Raw genomic sequence first — 20144 nt, 5'->3', positions numbered from 1 at the left:
ATGTAGGGTCTTTTGCATTTAGCAAATTAAAGGAGCTCAGGTTTCCTGGAAAGGGAGAGAAAACCAGCAAGGGGGGTCAGAAACTCTGTATAGTTGGGCTGGTTGCATTTTGAATGAGAACTACAAAGGGAAAAAGAAAAAGGGGCTTTGATTTTGTAGGGAGGCCCCTTTGGTTGGCTTAACTAGATGTGCACACTGGATCTTGGTGACATGCAGGTATGAACTTGAGCCAGTTTAGAACTGACATCACAGCTTCAAATTCTTCCTTCACCATTTCTTACTCTCTCCTCTTTTCTCTCTCTTGAAAAATAGTAAAGGTGGTCTACCTGGAGTTGAGATCTCTTAGTCTTTTCCATTTTATGTTCTCTGTGAAAAGATAACGTACTTTTCACAAGGTTAGTGATTGCTGACTATAGAAGAACTACTTATTAGCAGTAGGCCTAGTGTAATTGCTTTTCAAAAATCTTTCTAAGAAAATCTTTAAAGGAGTTGTTTTTCACAAATTGTAACAGCTCTTAGTAATTGCAGTCTGTAGGCACGTCAGAGCTTTACAAAAGGTGTTGGGAACGGGCCAAGGGATGTTTATTACTGATCCATGGTGAGAGTTTTTTGATTTCCCATCCGTCTTCAGCAAAGTCAGGGACAGACAGGGTCTTGCCTGCTGCTGTGCAGCCTGTGTAGCAGCTCTTTCCTGCTGTGCTGAGCCTGTTCCCAGCAGACCTTTCTTCTTATTCATAAAGCCTCATGTGGAGCCTGCACATGCATCCTGCAGCCCCTATGAAACCTTCAAGCTGTCACAAATAGAGCTAGTACCTTAGGCAGATGGAAAGGAAGAGAGAATAGGAAAACAGACTCCTTTGAGCATTTGCCTCAAGTCCCAGGGTCTTAATTTTTATCATTTGTAATTTGCTTAGAATTCTTGACCAGTTAGACATACTAGGAAATTGCATCCAAGTAAAATCTCATGGCTTACATAGAGTTTGAATACAGGCTGTAGACACATTCCAGTAGTTTTGCAACTTATCTTTGAAAGTACTTCTTAAAAAAAAGTCCAAGGATTTTTAGAAGGTATGGTAGCTTGCAAACTGAATTTCGTACGTGTAGCTCTCATTCCTTACTTTTTCTCTATATTTTTGTTTTTATTAGGATCAGTATGCCAATGCGTTTTTGCATGATGACAATATGAATTTTCGAGTAAACTTACATAGAATGGTAGGTATGACTTTTGCTTCTTGTTTTTTCTTAGAAGAAATTTTTTGTGTGTATGTGTGTTGGCAGGGATTAAGGGGAGGTTGAACTTAATCCTACTAGAAAAAATACAGGTGGAAAAGTTGTGACAAGGGTGCCTTGTTTGACTTTGCTGTTTAACAGAACCATGCCTGCCTATTATTAGGATTTTTTTGTGTGTCATGGAATTGTTTCTTACTCAAGAGAGGATGGAAAGAGCTACAGCTGTAATCTCATGGCAGTAATATCGGAAACGTATCTGTAACATAAGTTTCAATTGTTGTTAAGTGCCGTCAAGTCGGTTCTGACCCATAGCGACCCTGTATAGGGTTTCCAAGGAGACGCTGGTGAGCTTGAACCACCAACCTGGCAGTTCAAACGGCTTTGCAGTCTGGCACATTAACCCACAGCGCCATACTAGAACTCATTAGGATGAATCTAAACCTTTCATCTTTAAAATGCAGTACTACCTGTGGTTTGTATAGAATTGTTGTTGTTGTTAAGTGCCGTTGAGTCAGTTCTGACTCATAGTGACCCTGTATAGGGTTTTCTGAGGAGTAGCTGGCAGATTTGAACTGCTGACCTTGCAGTTCAAATCAACCTGGTAGTCCAGTGCATTATTCTGCAGTGCCAAACCAGAACAGAGCTCCTACTTAATTTGTCTGAGAGGTGGAGGAAATAGAATATGGAGATTAAGGGAATTTCCTAAAGCTTGGAGGTATGTTCAAAAATAACATATTAAAGTTTATGTTTCAAAGTTGTATTTGTTTTTTGCTATTGCTGCTGTTACTGCACCCACAATGGCTGCCATCACCTCCTCCTCTTCTTTTTCTTATTTTATTATCAAAGAAATACATACCAGTATAGTGTTATTATAGTTACTAATGTCACTTATATATGTAAAATCAAAATCTTTCCCTTTGTAGTATGAATGGGCTTCAAAAAGTTTGTAGAAAAGTGAAATGAAAAGATAATGGCATCTTCCATTAGCTTTTTGAAGTCCGTTTACGTGCTTCAGTGCCCTTTAGAGCTGTTGCTTTGCTGTAAATTTTTTGGGCCTGCACTGATAACTGAGAAGCATTTCTAAGTCCTCCCTACCTCACCCAACCCCTACCACTAGAAAGAAGAAAATCTCAGTAGCAGTGAGTTGATTTGCATGAGAAAAATTATGATGAGCCATTCATTGTATGGCAGCTCAGGTATCTACTAATTTCTTTTTTTGTGTGTGTGTGTATATGAAGCCTATGAGACACAGGAAGAAGGCAGCAGACAAGAATCTTCCCTGCCGACCTTTAGTGTGTGCAGTGCTGGGTGAGTGAGTATCATCAAAATGGTCATTTTCTAAGATAGTTATAGTTTTTCTTGATTAAGATGAGGGATAAATCCTAGTTGATGTGTTTCTTTCTTCAAGAAGAAATTACTAGTCATGTTTCTTCTCTGGCCTAAGAAACTGTGTTTGTTGTTATGTTTGGTAAGACAATTCCAATGAAAAGAGCAGTCAATAAAAAGGCATTATTGTTTAAAGAAAAAGATCTTTCCAGGGAGACAAATGTCTATGACTAAGCTTGATGCATAATTTACATTCATAAAATATATCATTCTTGATCAAGATTTCAAATTCATTCCTCCAAATTTATGTGTCAGCGGGTCCGGAGACTTTGAAGTTCATGGTGGTGGTTGTTGTTAAGTGCCATCTAGTTGGTTCCGACTCATAGCGACCCTATATAGGGTTTCCAAGGAGCAGCTGGTGAGTTTGAACTGCCATCCTTGTGGTTTAAATTGACCTTGTGATCAGTGCTTATCCTCCAGGACTCTACTTGATTTTAGAAACAGTAATTAATATTATATAATAAGCCTCTACTGACCTGGAACCCCACAGACAATATCAGTCATTTTCTGTCAAACTGAGTGTGGTAGTGAGATGAGATAGACTGTCATTAGTAGAACTGGTCTCTGGTTACACAGGTGTGAGCCATCATTTTGAGTCTACTTACCTCATTGGTCTGTTCTCAGAGCATGATTTCCCTCTGGTATTTTGCGTTAGTGGCATAGTATAGAACATCTGTACAGTGAACTCTTTTTTCTAAGTTTATTGGCAGAACAAAGTATTTTTATGGAAGTAAGAGAGTGAACTAATTTTCTTGTTAGTTTATAGGTGAAAGGTGGTGAACAGTGTCACAAAAAATGCCTTATATAAAATAAAATTTAAGTGCTTGTGAATACAGATGTGGTTTGGGGATACCATTTGCATGAGTGCAAGGTGCTTTTTTCCAGCTCAAAGACATTCTGATTGATCTCATTTTTCCCTTTCCCCTTTTAGATTTGATGGTAGAGTTTATTGTAACACACATGATGAAGGAGTTTCCTATGGATCTCTATGTGTAAGTACCATGGCTCATTTATTGTGTGCAAATTTATAGAATTGAGTGACAGGAAAACACATTGGTGTGTGTGAGGAAGTGTCAAGGAACAATATATGGCCTGAATTTATGCATCTTATCAGAAACGGGGAAAGTACAAATCACAGTTTGTATTCTACACATACTCAGTATCACTTACAGACACACTGCATGAAGACCATGTGTTAAAGCAGTAATTATGGGAACCCGGAACCCATTGTAACCCAAAGATATGGCATACCAGCCGTCTATTTAGTCATCCCTGACGTTGGTTGTCAGCACTAATGAGAAGGAAAGGTGAGGCCAGAGAGTTTCTGGTCCACTCTTAGCTTCCCTGGACCTAGCAGCCTAGCCAGAACCTTGCTATGTAGACTATGACTATAGTGACTAGGCTGGAAGATTCCTGTGTTCTAATTGCCCATCACAGTTCTTTACAGTGAGTCCAACTAGGGGCAACTGAAAACCATGCTTTTAAAAAAAGTTTCTATGTGTGCAGTTTAGCGACATTGACTACATTCTCACTCTCCTTTTCTGAGTTGTTCTTCCTACATTAACATAAACTCACTGCCTCCTGAGGCTCCTATCTAATCTTTTGAGTTGCTGTTCAATTTGATCCTTACATGGACAGCTCTTAAGAGAGCATAATATTCAAGATAGCCCTTTCATTAGCTAAGTTAAACTATTGTTTAGTTTTTAGAAGACTTCAGGAAATACTTTTTATTAAAGTTTAATAAAAATTATCTCAGGGCAATAGTTTCAGGCTTTCATCCACCTTTCCTGACTCTAGAAAGTCTAGAGTTTTTGAGTATTTGAAATTCTGTTCTACATTTCCCCCCCTTTGATCAGGATTCTTATGTGGAATCTTTGATCAAAATGTTCAATAATGATAGTGAGGTACATACAGTACTCCTGGTCTCATGGCAAAGGAGACAGTTGTTCATGGAGGTAAATTAGTCCCACATTCCATATCTTCCCCTATTTCTGACTCCTATTCCTCTCTTTTTCCAGGTGAATAGAGACCAATTGTTAGGTGTTTGATGGCCTTTTTCAAGCATTTAAGACCCTAGGCACTACACAATGATTTAGGAAATAGAGTAGAAGCACTAAGCATGTTATTTGGCCAATTTACTGAGATAGCTCATGGAACCATGACCCTAAACTTCCAAACTGAGGAATCATATCTCATGAGGTGTTTGGTTGTACATACATAAGCAGACTCAGCACCTACTCTTTTGTTGTTATAAATATATCTGCCACACAACTTTTGCCAGTTCAACTCTGCTGGTGTACAAGTTACTGACAGCAATTAGAATGATCAGCTGTGCACCCCTACCCTTAATCAGTGAAATTTTTCCATCTCTGTTCACCCCCTATATACTTTTCTCTCCCAGCCCTGGTAACTACTAAGAAACTTTCTTCTCTATGCAAGTGCCTTTTCTTGTCTCTTTATATAAATGAGGTCATATAATATTTATCCTTTTGTATTGACTTATTTTGTTCAGCATAATGTCTTAAAACTCCATCTATATTATAACATGTTGGTTGGTTGGTCATGTGCCGTGGAGTCAGTTCCGACTCATAGCGATCCTGTACAGGGTTTCCAAGGCTGTAAATCTTTACAGGAGCAGAAAGCCTCATCTTTCTTTTGCAGAACAGCTGGTAGTTTCAAACTGCTGACCTTGTGGTTCACAGCCCGATTCATAACCACTGCGCTACCAGATCTCCGTATATAACATGTATCAAGACTTTATTTCTGCTACTGGCAGAGTATTATTCCATTTATGTACGTACCCTATTTTGTGTATTCATTCATCTATCTACAGCATTTTGGTTGTTTCTAACTTTTGATATTGAAGTGAGCATTAGTGTACAAGTCTATTTTTAAGTTTCTGCTCTCAAGTCTTTTGCATGTATACTTATGCGTGGAATTTCTGGGTCATAGGATAGTTTTATTTTTAGTTTTTAGAGAAACCGCTACACTGTTTTCCTCTATGTCTATACCATTTGCATTCCCACCAGCAGTGGGTAAGGGATCTAATTTTCCATATCCTCTCCAACATTTGTTATTTTCTCTTGTTTTTTTTTAAAAATCTTAGTCATCTTTGTTGTTGTTAAGTGCCATCCAGTCGGTTCCTACCCATAGCAACCCTCTATAGGGTTTCCTAGGAGTGGCTGATGAACTTGAACTGCTGACCCTGCAGTTCAAACCAACTTTGCAGTCCAGCCCATTAACCCACAGCACCACACCAGGACTCCTTTAGTTATCCTAGTGGCAGTGAAATGGTATCTCATTGTGGTTTTGATTTGTATCTCTCAGATGGCTAATGATGCTGATCATCTTTTCATGTGTTTGTTGGCCATGTCTTTGGGGAAATGTCTATTCATGTCCTTTGCCCATTTTATGATTGGGTTATTTGTCATGTTGTTAACTTGTCAAAGTTTTATGCTTTTTTTTTTTTGGTTAGTAGATTCTTTTTGAACATGTGATTTCTGAATTGGTAGTTTGCCTTTTTACTTTTTGGCAAAGCTTTCTGATGAACAAAAGTTTTAATTTTTAAGCCTCATTTATTTATTATGTGTTTTGCTGTTTGTGCTTTTGTTAGTATTTTAGATAATCCATTATTAACAGCTAGGCCTGACAATGTTGCCCTGACAATTCTTATTCTAAGAATATTACTGTTTTAGAAAATCAACATATTTTAATAAAGGTTAAGTCTTTAGATTTTCACTCTTCTTTGCTATTTCTGTATTCATATTATCCTTCATGACCAAGAGCAGCTGCATCACATTAGTGTGATCCCAAACATGTGTGTTACTATTATTCCTTAAAAAGCCTCTAAATTGAGTCTGACAATAGAATTGGTACCTCCTTTCTTGTTTTGGCAAGAAAGCAATTTGGTTTACAGAAAACTCGATGTATTTCATTCCAATGCCAGGCTGGAGGTTTAGGGAAATATAAAGGAAAAAGAGTCAGCTTCCAGCTTTTTAGATAGCTTGTAGACTATATACTCATAGATTTTTAGGTCTGAAATTATGATATAAATTTTGTTTCTAGGTAATTGGGTTGAAGTTTGCATTTTTTTCACATCTTTTGGGCGTTTAGAATTGATCCTTATTTCAATTCAAAGATACGAAAGCTGTTTTATAACTTTTAGCCAAATGAGTTTTCTGCTTATTTTAGAAAAGTCTGTGAATCTCATTGCTTTAAGAATCAGATTTATTTTTATCACAGACCGATTTCTACCCTGATTATTTTGTGTTCTAGTATTGGTGGTAGAGGTAGTTGAGTGCCATCGAGTCAGTTATGACTCATTTGCAACCCTGTACACAGTTTCAAAGAATGTAAATCTTTATGGGAACAGAAAGCCTCACCTTTCTCCCACAGAATGGCTGGTAGATTCAAACTACTGACCTTGCATTTAGCTGGCCAATATGTAACCCACTACACTACTACTAGGATCTGTTTTCTAGTATATTGCTATAGTCTCACTTTACTAAGTCTCAGGAGATTAAATGCTTTGTCCAGGTTTGTTCTGACAGTAAGCACCATTGCTTGGACTTACCCCACATTTTCTTATTATAAGTCCTTTCCAAGGTATATCAGTTATCTGTTGTTGCATTGGAGGAGGATATTGAAAGTGCCATGGGCTTCCAAAAGAACAAATGGGTCTGCATTGGAAGAAGTGCAGCCAAAGTGGTCCTTGGAGGCCAGGATGGCCAAACTTCATCTCTCATACTTTGGGAATATTGTCAGGAGGGACCAGTCCCTGGAGGAAGGATACCATGTTTGGTAAGGTGGAGGGTCAGAGAAAAAGAGGAAGACCCCGAGCAAGATGGATTGGCCAAGTGGCAGTATCATGGGCTCAAGTGTGGCAAAAATTGTGAGGTTGGCCCAGGGCTGGGCAGTGTTTCATTTTGTTGTATATAGGGTTGCTATGAGTCGGTACCAACTCGATGGCACCTAATAACAACAACAAATTGTTGCATTTGGAGTCCCAGTGTGGCACTGTACGATAAGCACTGGACTACAAGGTTGTTTGAACCACAAAGTTGGCAGTTCAAACTCACCAGCTGCTCCTTAGAAACCCAATACAGGGTTACTATGAACCGGAACAGAACAACAACAATGGCATTCCACCAGTTAATTACTTACATGGTTGTTGACAAGGATCAGTTTTGACACTTGGGCCTCTCTATTGTGTTTCTCAACATAGCAGCTGGCTTCCCCCAAAACAAGCTATGTAAGAGATAGAGAGGTTAGAATGAGAGCCTGAGATGGAAACCATACTGTCTTTTATAACATGATCTCAAGTGACACACCATTGCTTCTGATGTGTTCTATTGTCCACACAAACCAACTCTGATATAATGTGGGAAGGAGCTACACAAGGGTGTGACTACCAGGAGGTAGGGACCATTGGGGACCATCCTAGAAGCTGTCTACCACAGTTGCATCCCTAGTAAGTTGTATAATTACAGTTCAAATTCCAGTCACTTTAAATCCAGAGGCTTCACTTTTACCACAACTGTGATAAGTGACAAAGGGAATAGAGTGCCATTGGAGTTCAAGAGTGACTAATGCTGACTGTGGGATCAGAGAAGATACCATGGGAGGTAGCATTTGACCTGAGTCATGAAGAAACAGTAGGCGTTTCCATGTGAAAGAGTGGGATTCCAGCATGTTCTAAGGCTTGAAGACTTTAAAGTGTGGTGTGTTTGGATTACAAAATGTAATTTAGGGTGGTTGGAGTATAGGATGTATGATTAGAGAAAAAGATTGCCTGCGATTAAGTAGTTAATGGAGAACTTTAGAAGGTGAACATAATGTGGTAAGATTGTGTGTTCAGTCCTATAGACTTCCAGGGATGTATTTGTCCACCTAGATGTCCACATTTCTAGCCAGTGAACATGCAGTATATGTTTTAAAAATACTCTTCCTATAGTTTTCCAGTTTAACCTCAAGAATTTTTGTATTGCCTTGTTTTCTCAGTTACTTTTTCCACCTGCTCCCTAATTGAATGTCCTGAGATAAGGAAGATGGAGGAGATAATGAGGCATCAAGCTGACAGAGGCTGGTCATAAGGTCCTACCCTCAGGCTGAATTTGCTTTCTTCATTACTACCCATAGGCATATTTCCATATCTTTCTCCTCCTACTTCCAACTTCTTTTCTAGTTTTTGGTATTTGGAGCATCAAGTCCATTTGAGGTGAACTTACCTGCTCCTGGCTGGGCATCAGGCCAGGTGCTGCTCACTCTTCTTATGCACTACTTTTCAGCAGCATACAGCAGAATAAAAAATTGAAAGCGAAATTAATTTCTACCATTTCAGATAAGTTTATAATCCTCCTGCTGAAATATGAAGAAATATGGAATGTAAAAAGACTTAATCCTCAAAGCCAGAATCTGGGTCAGAAATGAACCAATTTTCAGATCTGTGTATGAATACTGTTGGTAAAGTATTGATGGGGGAAGGTGTTGCTTCAAGTAATAAAGAGATATAAGGTAGAAAGGTAAGAAAACCAAACTAACTAATTTTCACTCTTGGCTATACTTCTTTATTCTTACTGCCACCCTGCTATTGCTACAGGATTTGGGAGTGAAGAGATAGTAAATTCTCCTTCAAGTTATTATTTTTTTAAAAGCTTTTATTGTGAATAGAGTGAATGAATGATTACAGGGCAGAACATCAGTTTTACATTCAGTAAATCATTGCAGTGGTTACAATCCCCTCCATGCACCTTCAGCTAACATACAGTGTTTACCTCTATCTCCTTTTTTTCTTTTTTTGGGTGTACACATACCACATTGAAAATATATATTCGTTTAAATGTCCAAAGGGCATATTTTGCAAGCCAGCCTCCTGCCCACAGACACATTGCCTTTCTCAGTTCTTGGGCTTATAGTCAGGCCTCTGCTGCTCTGTCTCTCTATGCCATCGCCTCTGACACCATTTCTGTCACCACTTTTCTGGTTAGGATCCCTCGTTCTTCTCAGGTCCTTCCCTCTTGATGGTCCTATGGTCCTGCAATGACAGATTAACTGCTCCCCCCTTTTAGTTACACCTCTTCTACATTTACAGTTGTGACAATCGCCATTAGTCCTGATAACAATTACTCACAATTGAATCATAGAATCCTATCTCCCTCATCACCAGACCCATCTGGACAAGAGGAAAACTACTCAGTGGGGTTTCTATCTTACTCCCCTTGTTCTGACACTAAGCACCCTCATGAAAGCTTGTGAGCCAGCCAGTTTGTGCCTTTATAGTCCCCCAGTTTTGATAGTTGAAATCTATGTTGCCCGTCCCTATCAACCCAGTGTACTGAGAAGGCATGCCTGATGATTGATATGAAGAGTCATTCTGGACTATTTGGTTGGAATTTTAGGCAGCTTCATCCATAAGCAAAGGTTTAGCTGATCAGGTTGTAGCAATTGACACTTGCTCCCTATATCATACTTCTTTATTTTCATCCAGGCTAGGTCAAATGAGTACTGTCTGCAAGTTTGGGAGTTCCCGCACACCTCCCCTTTCTTCAGCCCAGCTGGCTGTTTCACTCTTAACTCATTGGGCATCTATGGAATATGGCCAATTTTAGCCCATCCATGTCTTCTTTGCTGCATTTCCCTCACTTCCACTCACAAGTTGACCAGGGCAGTTGCCAGGAGCATACAAGACTGTTCATGTGTTCCCTTTGACTTTGTCTTAGAAAGGGGTTTATCCTGATGGACTGACTTTTCTTGCCTTGATGACTCCAAAGCAAATAGCTTGCTTGACATTATTACTGTCAAACAATTTGTGGCCCCCTGTTCAGGATTGGTCTGCATGTCCTTTAATTTGGGACTGTCCCACCTCTGAAGGTTCTAGGTGGGGCTCAGGATTCCACTTAAGTCTCCATACTCTACAAAGGCTTAACAAGTCTGTTTCCCTGGGCACATTGTAGTCCCCCTTTTAGATAATCCAATCAGTTATGGGCTGAAGATGAGCTTACAAACTTTCTGTAATCATCTTTCCCAGTATTCCTTTCTATCCCACTTAAATGTCTATATTACACTAGTAGACAGGGGAACTCAATATCCAAAGAACAGTCAATCACCTTAACATTATTTCCCCTTCTTTACCCAGACTATGTCTTGATCCCTATATCACAGATCCCTGTTGTTCCATGGCTATGTGTACATTACAATCTACCTCTGTCCCATTTAGCCCATGTAGCCCATATACACCTTCCAAAGTCTTTCCCTGCCATCCCCATCTTCTCTATCTGCCTCCCCTTCCTTGTATATTACCCTCCCCTCCTATTTATTGCCCTCCCTGTCACTGAGTTATCATGCATCTGTCCCTTAACCTGTGAGTTACTCTCCCCTCCCTCTCATCCCTGGTAACCATCAAAGAATTATTCTTTTAGTATGGAAATGTTTTCTTAAGCTTTTACAATAATGTTCTTATGCAATATTTTTCCTTTTGTGCCTTTTTCACTCAGCATTATGTCCTCAAGGTTCATCCATGTTATGAGCTGTTTTGCAGTCTCATCATTATTTTTCAAGGTAGCATTCCATTGTGTGTATGTACCAGAGTTTGTTTATCCATTCTTCTATTATCCATTCACTTAGGTTGTCTCCATCTTTTTGCTACTGTGAATAGTGCTTTAATAAACATTGGTGTGCATATATCTCTTCACATTCTGAATCATGTTTCTTTTTGATATATACCAAGTAGAGGAATTGCTGGATTATAAAGTATTTCTATTTCCAACTTTTTGAATAAGCGTCATACCATTTTCCAGAGTGGTTGAACATTTTACAGTCCCACCAGCAATGTAGGAGCGTCCCAGTCTCTTTACACCCTTGCCAGCATTTGTTCTTTGCTTTTTTGAACTTTGCAGTTATTGCTTGTGTTGTTTTGATTTATTCACCAGCTGCTCCCTGGAAACCCTATACAGGGTCGCTATGGGCTGGAATCGACTCGACGGCACTTAACAACAAAAACAAATGGCTGATGATTGTAAACATTTTTTCATATGATTGTAAACATTTCTTCATATGTTTGTTGGCTGCCTGAATGTATTCCTTGAAGTGTCTGTTTATGTCCTGTGCCCATTTTTATTTGGGTTAGTTGTCTTTTTCTTGTAGATGCTGTAGTTTCCTATAAATTTTAGAGATTTTTGTAGAAGGTATACCTTTTCTGATAGGTCATTGAAAACATGTTTTTCCCAGTCTAAGGGCTCTTTAGGTTACTTTTCTATGGAAAACTTGGACTCTCTCTATGTATTCTGAAACCTGTGGACAGGTACTAGAAGAAAGGGTACATTCTGCAAGTCTGCCTTCTGTCCACCAGCTGTTGGTCTCTCTCTTCCCATGAATCTAGAGTCGTCAGCCACGCCCCCTTTCCATGCCCCCATCTCTTCCTCTGTATTTGGCATCGCTGCTTCTCTGGATAAGGTCCTGTATTCTGCCTGTGCTCTTCTCCCTTGATGGTCCTAGGGTCCTCTGTTTCTGGACTTTAAGATTAACCACTCGCCTGTTTTTGTTATAAAACTTCTACCTTTATAATTGTGACCGTCGCAGTTAGTCATGATAACAATTATTCACTACTGAATCGTGCAAATCTTATCCCCATCTCTTTCACCAGACCCATCTAGACAAGATGAAATTTATTCAGTGGGGACTCTTTCTTTCCCCCATACTCTTAAACTAAACTTCCCTTGAAACCTTGTAAGCCAGTCACTTCGTGCCTTTATCACACCCTCATTTTAGGTAGCCATTGTCTAAGTTGCCCTTCCCTATCTACCTACCCTTTGTACAGAGGGGATAACATTGATACTTGATGTGAAGACCCCTTCCCTCTCTGTTGGTATTTAGAGTAACTACCTCTCTGAGTGTAGGTCAGGATCATCAAACTGTACCAATTTACCCTTGTTTCCTTTATGGAAAAAAAATTTTTTTTTTTTAAATCTTCCTCTAGTCAAGTTCTGATTATCAAGCCATCGAGGCTAGGTCAAATGGGTACTGTTTGCAAGTGTGGGTGTTCTTGTGCATCTCCCCTCATTTCACTCTCAGCTCTAGCCTTTTGTGGCTATATCCTTGCCCATGGGCTAAAGTGTCCTCAGATCTCACCACACTTTGGACCAACCAGCCCTTCCTCTTCTCTCTGTCATCTCCAGGTCAGCGAGAGTCAATGGACTGTGGTTGAACTCAGGCAATTTCTTCATTGCTGCCTTTCCCTCTCTTACACTCACCAGTAGACCAATGTGGTCTTCAACAAGTTTACATGCTTGTTTATGTGTTCCCTTTGAGTTTCAGTCTTAGAGGGGAGTTTGTCCTGAGGGAACTTAATTGCTAGCCTTGATGTCTTCCTGGCGAACAGCTTGCTTATTCTTGTAATGGCCAGTCACGCTGACATTTTTGTTTTGGGTTTTTCCTGATGATCTTTCTTTGAAGATGTATCTTTTGTCACTGTAGCTGTTCCAGGCTGGTCTGCTTGTCCTTGCTAGTGGGAATGTCCCACCTGATAAGGTTCTGGGTGAGACTCAGGATTTCACCTAAGGTCCTAAACTCTAAAGGCTTTGCACGAGGCCTATTTCACTGGGCAAGTTTTAGAACCCCTTATAGGTATTCAAATCAGTTATAGGCTGAAGTCAGACATAATGAGTTTTCTTTAATCATGTTTCCCAACATTCCTTTCTATCCCACTCAAGCTTCTATTTTACAATAATTGTTGTTAAGTGCTGTCGAATCGGTAGGCAAGGGAAACTAATATTCATAATACAGTCAAGTAGTTTAGTATTATTTCCCCTCTTCAAGTTATAACTAGATTCCTCTATCCCAGGCCCTGTTGTTCCAAGGTTGAGCATGTATCAGTATTTACCTCTGTCTCACTTAGGACATGCAAACCTGTCTCAGTGTTTCCCTATTTATCTTGTTCTTCTGCCTCCTCCCTCTTCTGGGTATTGCCCTACCCAAACCTGAACTAAACCCCCCACCCCAACCCCATTGTTGTGGTTGCCTTATATTCCATTAATTCTTCCCTCCATTTAAGACAGTCTATTTTATCCTGTACTCTACCTGACTTTCCCACCACCTGGATCTCTGTTCCTCTGTGTTTACCTTTTTTCACATTGTAATTGTTTTGATCATAAACTGACCTCCCAGATTTTCTGTTCTTATCATTGTATTCTGGTCTTGACTCTTCCATTTGTTGATTGAGTTCAGGGTGATGCTGCCACATATGTCATTCTCTAGTTGTTGTCAGTCCGCAGAACTTCCTTTAGGATGTTTTTCATAGCAGGGTTGGCTTTGGAAAAATCCCTTAGCTTCTGTTTATCCTGGAATGTTTTGATTACACCCTCGTATTTAATTGATAGCTTTGCTGGGTAGAAGGTTCTTAGGTGGCAGTTTTTTTCTTTCAACGTTTTATATATGTCTGCCCATTGCCTTCTTGCCTGCATGGTTTCTGTTGAGAGATCCGAGCTTAATCTGATTTGCTTGCCTTTGTATGTTACACTTCTCTTTTTCCTAGTTGCTTTCAGGATTCTCTCCTTGTCTTTCATTTTAGAGAGCTTGATTATTATATGTCTTGGTGATTGTCTTTTAGGTTCTATCCTTCCTGGGGTTGGTTGAGCTTCTTGAATGCTTATCTTTTCACTTTTCAGGATGTTAGGAAGATTTTCCTCCAGAAGCTCTTCACCAATATCCTCTGTGAACTTGTGTGATTTTTCCTGTTTCGGAATGCCAATAATTCTTGTTATTCCTCTTCATGGTGTCCAACTGAATCTTAGGCCTTCTTCAGATGTTTTTATCCTCTTTTGTGTTTACTCTTCTATCTTAGTAGTGTTGAGAGATTTATCTTCTAGCTCACTAGTTCTGGCTACTATCTCTTCAATTCTATTCCTTTGCCCTTTCAGTGTATTGTCCATTTCTGATATTCTATTATTAATCGCTTGGACATCTTTCTGTACGTTTTGAATTGTTTCTAATGCTATATCTGTCTTATTTGATTGTTCCTGTAGTGCTTTCCTGACTTCTTCCTTATTTTTCTCAACTCCATTGTATAGTGTTTTGATACATTTTGTAATCATTTTTCTGAATTCCTTCTCAGGTATTTCTAAAGCCTGCTCTTCTTCTCGTATGGAGTGTAGGTCAACTCTCAGCTCATTTGCCTCAGTCACTTTATCTCATTTCTGGACATGTGCTGATATGGTCATCTGTTTCTGTTTTTTGAGCATATTCAGGAGTTATCTGTGGCCTTAATTCTTAGATGGGTGTCTATTTTGGTATTTTTTATGCTTTCTCCAGGTAGATGTAATCAGGAGATGGGCTTCCCTTTTCACTCTTCTTCCTGAGAAATTTCAAGATGCCACTGTTGGTTGTTGTGACGTAACTCAGGATTTAATTTTCAGCCTATTTCCTTTTTAGTCTGCCTGTCCTGCTGTACAATCCCCTTCAGGCCCTTTATTTAGTTATAAATAGTTCAGGGTTGGCTGTGGACATTTAAAAAAAAAAAATTATTGTGAATTATGTTATAGTTTACATGAGAGAATATTAGCTTTACATTCATCCTATCATATATCGTTTCATTTCCATGGTTACAATCCCCTCCATGCATCATCAACCAACCAAAGAGTATACCCTGCAAGCCTGCCCCATGGTCATCAGCATACAGTCCCTCTCCCTCTCTGGGTTTCAAGTCCCCAACCGGTCCATCTTTCCTCGTCATCATCTGTCTCCATCTCTGGCATCACTGCTTCTCTGGCTATGGTCCCACTCTCTGCTCTTCTCCCTTGATGTTCCCAGGGATGTTCGCTCCTAGACTGCAAAGTTAATCACTCCTCTTCTTTTGCTACAACACTTCTACCTTTACACTTCCAACCCTCACAATCAGTCCTGATAACAATTATTCACTATTGTATCACAAGAGACCTAACCTCATCTCCTTTCATCAGCCCTGCCTAGACAGATTGGATACTACTCAGTGGAGATTCTACCTTCCTCCACGTCCTCTGGATCTAGGTTCCCTCTTGAAAGCTTGCAAGCCAGTCACTTCTTGCCTTTGTAGGCCCCCCACTTTGGGTAGCCGGTGTCCAAGTTGCCCATCCCTGTCTACTCTATGTATGGAGGGAGTGGGAATGATCCTCGCTGTAAAGATTTGTTCTCTCTGTTGAGCTACTGCATCCATAGGTATAGATCATGTTCATCAAATTGTATCAGATTACTCTTTTTTTTCCTCTTCTTTCTTCTTCTAGTTGAGCTCTGATCATCCAGTCATGGAAGCCCAGTCAAGTGGGTATTATCTGCAAGTGTGGGTGTTGTTGTGCATATGCCCTCTCTTCTTATCAGCTGAACGCTTCACTCTCCACTCTAGTCCTCTGTGGCTATGTCACTGACTCTGGGTCCAAGAGTCCCCAGGTCTTGCCACACTGCTGGCCAACCAGGTCTCCACCCGACTTCACAGGAGTCTGTTGAACGTTGTAGGCCTTAGTTCAGAGCTTCATTGCTGTTTTTCCCTTACTTCCCTTTATGGATGATGAACATGGTCACCAATCAGAGCATGTATTCTGTGTATTCCTATTGAGTCTTAATCTTAGAAGGGGGTTTACCCTGAGGGGACCCGACCACTTGGCCTTGATGTCTCCTGGATGAGCAACTTGCTTGGTCTTGTAGTAATCAGTCGGACTGCCTATATTGTTTTGTATTCTTCCAGTTGGTCTTTGTTTCAAGAAGTATCTTCTGTTCTTCTAGCCACTCTGCCATTTGTTTTTTTTCCTGCCATTTGGTTTTAAGTGAAAACTGTCTCTTTAAATTTTGAGGAGATCTGTGCACATGCGTTGTAGAACCCTCTGGGGGTTAGGGTGGAGTGTCCACTTGCTGAGGCATCCCCTCTAGTCACCAGAATGGAGGTACACAGACAGCAAGAGACCAATGAACAGATACCAAGTAAAAAGAATGTACACACCTTTATCACTGAGCTTCTGTCAGGTGTCCGAGGCTGCTCTGATCCTTCTCCCACTTTGTCTCGCCCAATATGGCGGCTCTGGGAGCAAGTTAGCGTCTTGAATTAGAAAGCAATGGATTTCTTGCTTCTGCTACAAATTCCCCTACCTGTAAGCCTTACAACCTTCTAAATATTCCTTTATATGTGGTTCAGAGTTCTGGCACCATCTCCTGAGCCTGCTTGGTCCGGTATTCTGTGTTGTTGCTGACGGAGCTGTTCACTACACTTCCACCCTCTTCACCATCTTGTTTGTTCTCCCAGAGCAGACCCTCCCATCTGGGATATCTGAGCCAAGTGGTTGGGAGTCGCTCCAGTGTAAGGTCAGGATCAATTGAGCTGCTTTGGTATGCTGCTTTGGTTCTTGGATTCAGGTGGTCTTGGCTCCAGACATATAAAATCTCCAGAGCCATAAGACTATCATTTAACCAGTTACTCTGCCTCCAACTTCACTGTGGTTGTAATAGACACTGAAACCAACTCCATTAAGTGTGCCCAAATTCTGAATTGAGTGCCCTGAACATAGATAACACTGAGGCCAATAGGAACTCCATCTAGGACCAGGAACTCTGCTGTCATGTCCCTTCCACAATCACCTTGTGAGCTCCTTGAATTGCAGGAGCCCCATAGAGATTTCTCCCCTCTGAGTACAACAACTGCATTGTTTGTTTTTACAAATATGATAACCCTACAACATGCTGGAGACAACAGACAATTATAACTCACATAAAGAAATGAGAGAATAGTTCACACAAATGACTAAGATACAGAGCCAGAAAGCATTTCTGAGGAAGAAAAGGTAATGGAACTAACTGAAAAAGAATTCAAAAGAATGATAATTAGATACCTTCAAAGGATTGATGGAAATATTGAGGAATGCAAGAATATAATAAAAACTGTAGAAAAATTCTGGAAAACACTACAAGAACAAGCAATAAATGCAAATTTTGAAACAGTACAAAACCTGCAATTAAAAATCCAGGAGATTAATACTAAGATCTCAGAAATGGACAATACATTGAAAGAGTAAAGGAGTAGATGTGAAACAATGGAAGCCCAAATTATTGAACTTGAAGATAAATATCTCAATACTAGTATGCTAGAAGAACAATCAGAAAAAAGAATGAAAAAATCCAAGAAAGCCTAAGAGTTATGTGGGACTTTATGGAGAGTAACATGTTACGGGTGATTGGAATTCCAGAACAGGAGCAAACAAGCACAGAGAAAATTGTCGAAGAGTTGTTGAAAGAAAACTTACCTTGTTGATGAAAGATGAGAAAATAAGCATACAAGAAGCCGAATGAGCCTCAAACAGGAAAGATCCCAAAAGAATATCCCAAGACATATCATAATCAAACTTTCCAAAGTCAAAGACAACTAAAGGATCATGAGAGTAGCTCAGGAAAAATGTAGTTACCTACAAAGGAGAACCAATAAAACTAAGTTCTCAATTCTCAGTAGAAACGATGCAGGCAAAAAGGTAATAGAATAGCATATACAAAACTATGAAAGAAAAGACTGCCAACTAAGAATCATAATATCCAGCAAAAAAAATTTGATCACAAAATTAGGACATTTCCTGATAAACAGAAACTAAAGAAATTTGTAAGGACCAAACCAACTTTACATAAAATGCTAAAGGATGTTCTTTGGACTGAGAACCAATAACAGCAGACTACAACCTGAGATTATCATTCATGACTATTCAGAAATCAATCCACATATGGAAATATTTATAGTAAAACAAACCTACGAGACTGAAAATACGGAACCAGAGATATTAAAGTATAATGACATCAACTATAAAGCAAAAAAGAGGGTATAGTGTAAATACCAAATTTCCAAATGGCAAGGAAGTAAAGTAGATTTCAAGATAAAACAGACTATTTAAAACAGGGGAAAAAATAATAAATTACTAGGTAACTTTAAAGAAAAATAATACACCTGCACATCAAAATAAAAAAAAACGAGGAAAATAATAAGTATTTAGTAAACATTAACATAGAAATTAAAATGAAAACAAACCCCACAAACATAGTGAACTCAACATAGAAAATTATGTGGACCAATGAATCCAGCATCATCACAGAAAAACACACACAGAAAAATGCAACAGTCAATTCATACCTATTGATAATTACACCATATGTAAATAGATTAAAAGTACAAGTCTAGAGCTCTGTGGGCTCTAAATGACTGCAACGTCATTTGAACTACATGGTCGGTGGTTCAAGCTCACCAGCTGCTCCTTGGAAACCCTATTCAGGGTTGGTATGGGTTGGAACCAACTCAATGGCACACAACAACAACAATGGAGACATAAAGAGCAGAGTGGATAAGAAAACAGAATCCTTCTTTATGCTGCCTACAAGAGACATATCCAAAAGATGGAGACAGACTAAATGCCCATCAACAGAAGAATGGTTAAAGTTGATACATATGCATAAGGGAATACTACAAAACATTGAAGAATAATGATGAATCTGTGAAACATCTGACAAATGGTTTAACCTGGAGGACATTTTGTTGAGTGAAATTAGTCACAAAGTACAGTTTATGAGGCCAATGTTGTAAAAAGTTAAAAAAAAAAAGAAAGATTTTCCTGATTATTCATAGGCTAGAAGGTAAGCACATGTTGACATGGGTTACAGGGCAGGCAATATTCTACAAGAGGGAGGTTAGCAGAGGAAAGTTGAAAGTAGCAGGAGACATGGAAAAATGTAATAGTTAAAGTGAATAGAGAGGTAAATATTAACTGTTGATACATGGAGGGGATTTCAGACTGTAATGAACCAAAGTATATGATTTGTTCAAAGTAAAACTAATGATCTGCTCTGTAAACTTTCATTCAATTCAAAATAAAAAGTTTTTATTTAAAAAAGTAGAAGGGACATTAACCTTATTTAAGAAATGACAGTTTAACAACCTTGAGTGCTTAGGTTCTTTGTTCACAGATTAACATAAAGGCTCTCTACACTATTCTCTCACAGTCTGTTTATCATGTTTCTTGATTCTTATTGCCAAGGACTTAGAAATGGGACAGTAGTGGGAGGAACAGTTTGATGAGTTTTGACAAATATATATATATCCTTGTAATTATTATTAAGATATATATTGAATACTTCTGCTTTCCAAAAAGTTCCCTTCTGCCCTCTTCCAGAGAATAACTGTTTTAAATGTGTTTGTTTTAAATGGTGTAGTTGTAAAAGTAAAATACAAGGGAGCTTCAAAAAGTTCATGGAGAAATAGAATTAAATTTTAATGGAATTTTTCCATGACCTTTTTAAAGCACCATTGTATACCTGTAGAAAATGTAGAGAAATCAGAAAAAGATGAGAACTCACCGATAATCCTATCATACCAAAAGGCAATAACTGTTTACATCAAAATGAAAATCTTTTTTTTTTTTTTTTTTTTAATGTGTTCTAGGAGCTCTAGTAGTGTAGTGGTTACGAATCGGGCTGCTAACCTCAGGGTCAGCAGTTCGAAACTACCAGCTGTTCTGCGGGAGAAAGATGAGGCTTTCTGCTCC

At 39.2% G+C, this 20144-nt stretch overlaps 1 protein-coding gene across 1 annotated transcript in view; it reads left to right on the top strand.

The window, feature by feature from the left end:
- The window catches only part of LOC102828454 (chromosome unknown open reading frame, human C10orf76), a 263323-nt gene that overhangs the window by 88720 nt on the left and 154459 nt on the right, over nucleotides 1–20144 (top strand). Inside the window, exons 17-19 of the mRNA XM_006831279.1 lie at nucleotides 1147–1212; nucleotides 2469–2538; nucleotides 3548–3608. Coding sequence (XP_006831342.1) covers nucleotides 1147–1212; nucleotides 2469–2538; nucleotides 3548–3608 — 197 coding nt within the window. The remainder of the gene's footprint in view (nucleotides 1–1146; nucleotides 1213–2468; nucleotides 2539–3547; nucleotides 3609–20144) is intronic.

The sequence above is a fragment of the Chrysochloris asiatica genome, unplaced genomic scaffold (assembly GCF_000296735.1).
Source record: "Chrysochloris asiatica unplaced genomic scaffold, ChrAsi1.0 scaffold00003, whole genome shotgun sequence".
Lineage (NCBI taxonomy): Eukaryota > Metazoa > Chordata > Mammalia > Afrosoricida > Chrysochloridae > Chrysochloris > Chrysochloris asiatica.
Note: the sequence above shows the minus strand (reverse complement) of the source record. Positions and strands in the feature narration are given on the sequence as shown.